Source organism: Botryllus schlosseri, chromosome 1 (genome assembly GCF_051294905.1).
Source record: "Botryllus schlosseri isolate E-star chromosome 1, Bs_hap1, whole genome shotgun sequence".
Lineage (NCBI taxonomy): Eukaryota > Metazoa > Chordata > Ascidiacea > Stolidobranchia > Styelidae > Botryllus > Botryllus schlosseri.
In genome coordinates this window covers 15034946-15045602 of record NC_137236.1, presented here as the reverse complement: position 1 = coordinate 15045602, position 10657 = coordinate 15034946, and the positions used below count along the sequence as shown (strand labels likewise).

Sequence of the window (10657 nt, the reverse complement as noted above, 5' to 3'; positions counted from 1 at the left end):
AGCTCTCAAACACGCGGCCCGCGAGACTATTATGTGCGGCCCGCGGCGGCATTTTGGATTTCGAAGTATTCGACAATATTTAACTTCCATTTTATAAAATTTGAGAACTTGACTCGCTCTAAAACTACTCCAGAAGCCTGAAACTACTCATAAAACTTCACTAATACATCACTTTCCAAAGTTGCCACGCAGTGGAAGATCAACTACTACGTGACATTACTTGTTTATGATCGTAAAACATGACCCGTTGATGATTCGTGACTGAAAATTGTGATTTGGACTTGGGCGCGACCTTCTGTAGAATTACTCGTACTCGTACTCGTCGCGTCAAACGTTAAACTCAGAGAAGGACTTTTGTGACTTGGTACAACCACGCACGCAACAAACCATTGTGTCCTATATGGTGTGGACACAAGCAAATCTCACGGCTTAGTGAAATTGGGGTATGCACACTTTCCATTTGGTCAAAGGCAATTAGACGGTAATTTTTTACCGGCTTGCCGAGCATGAAGTTTGATAAAACAGGTATCAATCGAAAGCTACCGCGGTACTGATTGCGAATATATAAAATTATGATGCTCGTGGTCATGCAACTTTCCAAAATAAGCTTCGAATGTTGCATTGTAAGTGAGTTTGGTATTGTGACGCAGCGATGACGTCTGGGAGCAGGTGAGGAGCACCGCAAGCTGAAAGCGTATTGGCCATTGTTGCGCAAGCGATTGAGCATTCACACTCTCACTCTCGTGCGCATTTGCTCCTGAGCTGCTCAGACGGCATCGTTGGGTCACAATACCAAACTCACTTACAATGCACTCACCTACAATGCAACATTCGGGGCTTATTTTGGGGAGTTTCAGGGCCACGAACATAATAAAATTTATATTTTCGCAATCAGTACGGTGATAGCTTCCCATTGATACCCGTTTTATCAGATTTAATGCTAGACAAGCCGGTCAAAAATTTCCCTCAAATTTCCTTTGACCAAACGAAAAGTGTGACGTAAACGAATTTCACTGAGCCGTTAGATTTACTTGTGCCTAATCCAAACCATACAGGACACTATGAACAAACTATGAAAACTGGTATGAGAAATGGTAAAATATCAAAAAGGTCGTAGCTTGCGTTGCGTAGCTTATTTAGATATCTAAGCAGGTAGGTATGGCAACCACCATTGGCATTATGTTACCTCTTTGATGTATAGTTGGATACATCCTGTGTCATCTTGAGTATTTTTATATATGTCATTATCGCCAATTTAATGTGGCGAGCATTTAACTAGTCGTAGCCTACGCTTTACAGCTGTAACACCAACGGATTATTCGGCGATTGCACATTTCTATTGCGATGACACAGTATCCATTATGTTCTAAGTTGTTATTGACCTGTTCCAACATTCGAAGGTAAAATCAAACGCTGATTCTATTTGACTTCGGTAATGACACGATCAATATAGCCTAGTTATCAGGAGTAGGCCTATGCTCGAAACCAGGAAATAAGGCCTACTTTGAAATACATTGAATTCCCCTATTATTGGTGCTGCGGCCCGCGGCGCCATGAAAAAGTAGGAATTGGCCCGCGAGCACATTTGAGTTTGAGACCTCTGCTCTACAGCGACAAATTTGGCAGCATTAATCTCACTTTTTATATCATTACGAATTACATCACCGACTGCTTCAATTAAATCGTTCTGCGTTCGATTTGACAAGCCAGAAAACACACTGGATGTCTCCAAATGTCTTGCCAACCTTTCATCTTTCTCGGCAAAGGCATGTAACAGCTCTACATAATTGCCGCGATTAGTAGAGCTTGATTTCTCATTGTTGCCTCGAAACGCATTTGCCAATGCCAGAAGTAGACACTCTCGATTAACTGCTAAAATATGCCACTTCTCGATTGCATCTAGTTTATGAAACTATTAATTTGAGTACTGGTGACTTATGAGACCTCCATTCTCTACTTCTACTAGAAGTTGTTTTAACATATCCTTGAAATTGGTACTTTCAATTGCAATAGAGTGAAAATTTATGGCGTTACTTCTACTTCTAATGAGTAGCAACGCTGAGTACTTTAGCCACTTCTGCACATTACCCAATGCGACCATGACCACCATACTTTCTGTTTCGTAAATTTCATAATTTTCACACACTACAAATGTTGAGGTTACACGTAAGTGAATAAGTATTTTATTACCTCCACGGGACACGGAATGTTACTAAGCGACTGCCCCATAGCCACGTTTTCAATGCGCGAACGCATACACTTCTCGCAAGCGCACCATCTATTCTGAATTGCTTTGTTACGACAAAAAAGCTAATGATCTATGTTAGCCCCCACTTACAGGATTACATACAACCATACCAAAGCCGATTCCCGTGATTCAACTCTACAGATATCAAAATAGAATTACGCAATTGGCGGACTTCATCAAAGCAATTACCCATTGGGCTCGAATAGATTTACGTGCTTCGGCGAACACGTTAGAGATAATGTCACGTCCGTTTCTTCCAACGGTAGACTTTGATCATCAATTGCAACAATTGCAAAGGTGGAGGGCTAGTCGGAATAATGACAAAAAATATCATCCTATCTATGGTCGGCGGAAATTGTGACCTAATGTATGGCTTTGATATTGAATGAAAATTCACGGATAGGGCTGGGAACAACAATTCGAGTAATCGAATCCGTGTCCAGTATCAAACGTAATGATTCGACTCGAGTAGAGGAACTCGATGCTTAAGAGTAATAAAATATATTCCTTCATAGAGTAATATTTTGTCAACGGCAAACATAGTTTTAATACTTTATTTCCATCGTTGGAGTGGCTAAATCTCGTATAACCGTATCTGCTCTACATTTTCGCGAACACAGCTTTAGGCCAGGGGTGTCAAACTCAAGTTGCCTTGCAGGCCGGATTCAAACCTTCAAACCGTTCGCGGTTCCAATAGGCAATATGTTTCCTCAAAATGCACGCCCTTGCTTTTCGCTTCAATACTAGGGCTGGGCAAAATCGAGTACCTTTGTGATTCGATTCTGAATCACGTAATATGCTTCGAGTCGAGTCGAGTAAGCGAGTATCAGTCATTATGACGTCATAAAAGAATGTAATATGTCAAAGTTCAAATATGTATCTTTTATGAAACAACAAATAATATAATGCCTGTTATCCATCTCATAAAATATACTTTGGTATTTTTCGACCATACCGATTTCATTGCACCTGGTGACAATGTTGTGGGATGATCATGACTTCGGAAATGTGATATTTCCAGTAACATTCGTAGCTTTATACTATGTTTCGTAAGGTACGATACGAGCAATCAAGGTTTCAAGGCTTCCAAAGTGAAAATTAGTATCGTAACTATAAAACTATAATTCTCGTTGATAAATTAACTTTCAGTGGCGAGGAGCGTATAATTTCAGTACTCGAAGAAATCTTCTTTTACTACTCGACTCGAATCATTGAAATTAATACTCGATTCAGATTCCAGTACTCGAATCATTGTGCCCAGCCTTGTTCAATACTATATTTATCAATCCTGCATACACAATAATTACATTATTGGGTTATATTCTAGCAGCAGCTTTATTCGCAAACAACGAAATTTTGGCAAAAATTCGAAAATTAGTCGTTTGAATACAACCGCTCAAACACTGACTCTAAAGACGGAATATAAGTTGCCCTTTGTTTTAATCGTAATCTGGCGCTAACTCTGCGTATGCGTCATTTGGAATACAAAAGATTTAACTGTGAACGCGGACGTTAGAATTAATCGTGATTCGGGTTTCTCTGTCTGTCTGGGACCTTCTGAGTCAGAAGTGATACGGGAATGTGACCAAATGCATTTGAATTCTACTTTATTGTTCTCCATGCGACCTGCATATAACAGTTTCTCTGGCTCCTGGATCGAAGGTGTAGTTTAGTAAGAAAAGTATTATATGCATACACCGTATTAGTCGATAACAGGAGAATTCCATCAACAATTCTCGATGATCCATTAAATACATCGCTAAAGATGATAATTTCAATTTCACCCACAAATTTCGACTTCGATGTTGTTGGCACTGATGCGAAATATATACGATTTGGGTACTATTCCTAGTATAATGATATTTGCGCAGTTTTCATGTAAGTTTCCATCGTTAGCTTATTCTGCATATGATAGGTTGATCGCTATGATTTGATTGACGTTTACAAATAACGGTATAATAATAAGGGAACATACAGTATCTCTGTCCGTTTTCAATCCATGTGTGGTGATTATTGTTTCTTCGTAATCTCAATGATTTGTGTTGATTACCCGCACGTTACCCTACCTATATATTGGATGTTTTTGTGTATCGCGTTTAGTTGCTGGAATCTTAATCATTTAGTTAATAAAAACCAAACTTGCGTTGAGGTCGTAGTATGTTTTCAGTACAATTTTATTAACTAAACGAACGTTGTCGTCTTTTCCATAAAAGACATGGCTGCATGCAACGAGAAGCTCATCCGTGTACCAGTGTTGGAAGTGTTACTTGTGCGGTGGATTCGCAGAAGGTTTTCAAGCGTATGCTGGAGAGCTATATTGAAGCCGTCGAGCAATCAAGAAATGACGGCTCTGTATCGTCTGGGAGTGGATCGGATCCGCCCGACATTGCCGCCATCAACAAGATCGCCATTATGGGTGGATACATGTCTGCTGAGATATTTTCGTACATCGAAGATAAGGAGAACTACCTTGCTGCAATGGAGAAATTGAAGAAGATGTATGTCAAGAAGAACAATACTATTTACGCTCGTCATAACCTCTCGGCCAGAAAGCAAATGACGAGTGAGAGCGTATCTGAATTTGCACAAGAATTGTTAATATTGGGCAAGAAATGCGAGTTCAAGCCGGTTACCGCAGAAACGCATTTGGAAGAATCTGTACGCGATGCGTTCATTTCTGGATGGTGATCAGCAAATATACGTCTTCGTCTTCTGGAACACGAGGAACTATCTTTGGATAAAGCGCTTCAAGTTGCAGACACTATGGAGAAAGCAGAGTGCTTCTCCCGTTCCTATGAGACCTCCGCTACTGTGAATAGCGTAGCTCACGTGGATTGCGCATCCGCACACATTGCTGCGAATAATGATACAAGCGAGATCGCTAAGGTGAATAGCGTGACTCGCACGGATTGTACATCTACACAGACTGCTTCGAATAATGATCCAGGTGAAGTCGCAGTAGTCCGTCGTCAATCGTCGAAGTGTATATTTTGTGGTAACAGTCACATTTTAGACCAGGGGTCACCGTATGCGGCCCACGAGGTCATATTTTGCGGCCCGCGACTTGATTTGAGATTTCGGTAGAAAGCTAAGGAAAAATTTTGCAAATGCTGAAATTGACCTGCAATGGACGAAATACTGCCAAGAGCGAGACGCTTAGAAAACGGCTTAGGGCAGTGGTTCTGAAACTGTGGGGCGTGTCGCCTTGTGGGGCGTGAAAGCATTTGAAGGGGGCGCGGAGCTGCAGTCAACTGAAAATTTTTTGGCGCTCCGCGCGATTTACCTCAAGTTCATAGTTATAGTTATTTCTCTGTGTATAGTCCCGAATTCATATTATAGAATTCTGTCATCAACAGTCATAACAATCCATGCCATTAAACTATCCGTTCGGATTGCTACCTCTATGGATGCATTTTGTGATGTGACAATACGGGGGGACGACAATTTTCAGTATCATGAAGCGGGATACGTCTAAAAAGGTTTCAGAACCACTGGCTTAGGGCTTCTTCACAAGATCAAGCTTCACGTGGAGATGGTCTTTCATCTAGTAGCGTATATCGCTAGCCCCAAAAAGCGTTTCAAGGTATCGTGCACAGCTCAGAGTTCAAAATAAAATGAAATTGATGACGGTGATATTCTGTTGTATTTTTAATCCTTTAATAATTATTACTTCTTTTGTGATCACTATATGCCTATCGACTATGTTAGGTAGCACAGCGTTGTACTGACATAGAGTTTTAAAACGTGGTTGCCTTCTTCATATCGATATTGAATTCATGCGGCCCGCGGCCGCTACGAAATTTGAAAAGTGGCCCGCGACCCGTTTTGAGTTGGCGACCCCTGTTTTAGACCGTGCCCTATGCCCTGCTCGGTACGTGAGGTGTTTCAAGTGCCAAGTGCGTCTGTCACTGAACCTCGAATCTCGTCCATTCTTGCATCTAATGGCTGTTCCTCGCTTCCCAACACTACTGTGCCCGCTTACGTTCGTAAAGCAAAGTTGCGTGCCTTACTTGATTCCGGAGCTTGGGAAAATTACATGGATTCTAAAGTAGCCGCTTCGCTTGGTTTGAAAGGCAGAGGACTGCAAACCATTATCAAACTCGCTTCAGGACAATTCGCCGCCGAAGTCAACGGTTTCGTTTGTGTTCCTGTGAATTTGGGTAATCGAATATACAAGTCTGTTCGGTTCGGCGTTTTGGACGATCTTTGTTGCGATTTGGTTCTAGGCCATAATTTCTTCGAAAAGCATAAAAGAGTTGTTTTTGAATTCAGTGGCGATGGAAATTTAACTATCAACAGTGGCAGAGCAAAAGTGGCGGTGACGATGGGATGGTCACAAAGGAAAGCGCTGACAGGAGAGCTGATACAGCAGCAGCAACCGATGCTTTTAATGTGATAGCTGCTAACGTGGACGAGTCACCGTGTATTTTTCGATTTGTAGATGGAAACGTGAAGCCCTTGGCTTCCAAGTCTCGAAGCTACAGTAATGATGACCAGGTGTGTATACGAGACGAAGTCTCAAAACTTTTGGAATCTGGAGTGATCGAACCTTCCTCGTCTCCGTGGAGAGCTCAAGTCTTGGTGGTAAAGGACTCAAGACACAAGAAGAGATTGGTCGTTGATTACTCTCAAGCAACCAACTGCTATACTCCGCTAGATGCGTATCCGCTTCCGAAGATTGAAAACGTTGTAAATGAAGTAGCTCGAGATAAATGATACAGTGCGATAGATTTGAAGTCCGCTTACCATCAGCTACCTCTTGGAAGAAATGATAAGCCTTTTACTGCATTCGAAGCTTGTGGTCGTCTATATCAATTTTGCAGGCTTCCCTTTGGAGTCACTAATGGAGTTGCTGCGTTTCAACGCTTTATTGACAAATTTATAGAAGGCAACGGACTGAAAGGCACTGTCGCTTATCTAGACGACATTACTATTTATGACGATACAAAGCAACAGCATGATGAACGTTTGGAAGCTTTTGTAACCGCCGCGAAGGTTTGTGATCTTACTCTGAATGTTAACAAGTGCACGTTCTGTGTTAAGGAATTGTCCATTTTGGGACACCTCGTCGCTCATGACTCCATAAAGCCTGATCCTGCTCATCTGAAGCCTCTGGTTGACTTACCTGCGCCTTGTGACGGAAATAGTTTGAAACGTTGTCTGGGGATGTTTTCTTACTACTCGAAGTGGATATCGAATTTTTCCGGTAAGATTGGTCCGTCATATAACAACGATTTGACATTTCCGTTAAGCAGTGAAGCCTTGATGGCCTTTCGGCAATTGAAGAGCGATCTCCTACGGTCAAGTCTCGGCTGTATTCTGGAGGATGAAGAATTTACCATCGAGTGTGATGCTTCTGAATTCGCCATTGCTGCAATACTCAGTCAAAGAGGACGGCCGGTAGCGTTTGCACATAGAACGCTGAACAAGCATGAGAAGAGGTACGCTGCCGTAGAAAAAGAAGCAGCTGCAATTATTGAGGCAGTACGTAAGTGGGGATATTTACTTCATATCAAACCTTTACCTTGATTACGGATCAAATAAGGCACTGTCCTTCATATTCGCGAAATCTCATCGCAGTAAGATAAAGAATACAAAATTGTCCTTGTGGAAACTCGAATTGAGTGCATTCAAATATCACATCAAACATCGACCAGGTAAAGACAACGTAGCCCCCGATTCGATGTCGAGAGTTTGTGCCTTTACAGGATCGAGCTTACGAAATATTCACGTGACTCTGTCTCACCCAGGAGTGCGACGGATGATGCATTTCGTTCGAGCTAAATGTTTACCTTTTTCCACAAATGAAGGAGTGCCGAGATTGCCCAGAATGTGCTGAAATTAAACCTCGACTTTTCAGACCAGAAGCATATACTCTCGTCAAAGCTATTAGGGCATGGGATCGCGTGAGTATAGATATCAAGGGACCAGTCGCTGGAAAGCGACCTTACTTGCTTGTTGTAATCGACGAATTCAGTCGTTTTCCTTTCGTCTTCCCCTGCGCCGATATGACGTCGCAGACTGTTATTAGCTGTTTATCGTCATTGTTCGCTTTGTTTGGACTACCTGGCTATGTGCATAGTGACAGGGGTAAGTCTTTTCTGTCTAAAGATTTTCATGAGTTTTTGATCCGAAAGGGTGTTGCGACCAGTCGTACCACTCCTTATCACCCTACGGGTAACAGTCAGTGTGAGCGGGCAAATCAGACGATATGGAGGTCAATTAAACTTTTACTCGCATCTCACAAATTGCCAGAGAGCGCTTGGGAAATGGTGTTAGCAGACGCCTTGCACTCTATAAGGTCATTATTATGTACTGCAACCGGAGTCACTCCGCATGAACGTTTCTTTTCATTTTGTCGCCGATCGATGCACGGTCAATCTATTCCAGATTGGATGATATCCAGCAAGGATGCGCTCCTGAGGAAATTTGTCCGAAATAAAAGCGATCCTCTCTGCGAATATGTTGAGCTCATTGAAGTAAATCCAAAGTATGCCCTTGTAAAGCGCCGAGACGGTCGTGAAACTACTGTATCTGTGAAAGACCTTGCTCCATGTCCTTCCCATGAACGAACAGAGACCTTGCGCTCGAAGTCCGGAACTGAGGAAGATATGGAGATTCCGGAGCGTGAGCCTGAACAAGGGGTCGAAGAATCGATGCAGTCAGTTGAGAAAGAACACACGAACACCGATTCTGAAGTAGATCGCTCAGATGACGTCGGTGTCAGTTCGATGCCTGAAGTATCCCTCCGTCGATCTACTCGCATCCGTCGGCCTCCTGATAGATACGGTGATCGGGCCTAAATTGTGCGGTCGTTTTGTTTGTAGCTTTTGACATTTGTAACGAGTTATTTATTGTTTAGTCTTATTTTTTAAGGAAGGGTGATTGTGGTGATTATTGTTTCTTCGTAATCTCAATGATTTGTGTTGATTACCCGCACGTTACCCTACCTATATATTGGATGTTTTGGTGTATCGCGTTTAGTTGCTGGAGTCTTAATCATTTAGTTCCTGCATACGTTTTCAGTACACCATGCTTGGGTGAAACAAGAAGCGCCAGAGGAACATTCCATCGGGAAACACAAATAGGGTATTGTCATCGCCGTACAAACATAGCAACTTACAGCTTCACGTAAAATGTACATCATCACGTTAAATAATATAAAGGGGCGCACATGATCATAGGTATAGTTGTATACAATTATAATGCGGATACAGAGGTGGGAAAGTAGTTATCGTTAGCACTCAAGTGGAAGTAAAGGACACGTAAAATAGTAAGTTTTGGCGGAAATTTCTAGCTCTAATACCAACTCACAAACTCTAACCAGTCGAAATGCTTCCCCGTTGATAATGAATATATGAATTGCTACGATGCGATTTCAAAATGACTTTGCTTGATTGTGTTTAGGGTTGCATTTAAAACAAACGGTCTTTTAAAACACTTTGTTTAAAACATGTTTTAAACAGTGTTTTAAACAAGGGTCTTCTTGAAAAAACAATTTTTTTTTCTTAGTTGTAAAATTAGGCCATAATTGTGTAAATAATTTCCAAAAAACATGTTGCATGAGCCTATACGGACAACTACCAACCTATATAGCCGACGTATGTCGATATTGGAGGGTTGGGACCCTCAAAATAGTCGGTTCAACAGCATAATAGTACAGATATTCCGCCAAAGGAGTTATATTTACCAGCGGCACGGTTGAATATTGTTGCACACTGCACTGTTGAATACTCGTGACATCATGGCTTAAAAAACAACAACCATGTTTCAAACAAGGGTCTTGTTTTAAACAGGTTTGTTTTAAATGCAACCCTAATTGTGCTATACAGGGGGTACCCTACATCAGGGGCTGGCAACTTCTCCAGTTGGCGGGCCGGATATAGGAAAATTAAGTACTTGGCGGGCCGGATTGTTGATCGATACATTATTCGCCTATTTATCCACATATACAATGAGTGAATCGTATTTAATGAATTTATTTTAACGACAGCAATGAAACTTCGAAGTCATTTCTCGTCAATTATGACGAAGACAATGTGGATTTGAGAACTGCATCGTCATACAGGCGCCGCCATGTCTGCTTCTCTCTGATCAATCAACACACGGTGCAATCCTTAATTAAGATTTCAATGCGTTCGATAAGCCCGGTACCCCGAACTTACCAAGATATCAATTCATTAGGGTTTAGTACAGTGGTTCCCAACCTTTTTCGACTCATCGCCCCCTTTTCAAGTCCAACGCCGATCATCGCCCCCCAAATTTTGTGAACCGAAAAATCGAAATTTGAAAGTGGCCCGCGACCCTATTTGAGTTGGCGAGCCCTAGCATAAGCGGGGTCTTACAAAAGCCTAGCAGTGTGCCGTGCTACAAGTCGACGGTTACGAAATCAAAAATAAGAAATATCGG

At 41.9% G+C, this 10657-nt stretch overlaps 1 protein-coding gene across 1 annotated transcript; it reads left to right on the top strand.

Moving 5' to 3' along the window:
• Positions 1–8064: 8064 nt before the first annotated feature.
• Positions 8065–9060, top strand: LOC145437654 (uncharacterized). Its single transcript, XM_080314944.1, has one exon. The coding sequence runs from the start codon at positions 8257–8259 to the stop codon at positions 9049–9051; it is 795 nt and encodes a 264-aa protein (XP_080171070.1). The 5' UTR covers positions 8065–8256; the 3' UTR covers positions 9052–9060.
• Positions 9061–10657: the final 1597 nt, after the last annotated feature.

Coding starts and splice junctions, on each gene's coding strand:
- LOC145437654 (XM_080314944.1), top strand. CDS start 8,257: ATGACGTCGCAGACTGTTATTAGCTGTTTATCGTCATTGTTCGCTTTG.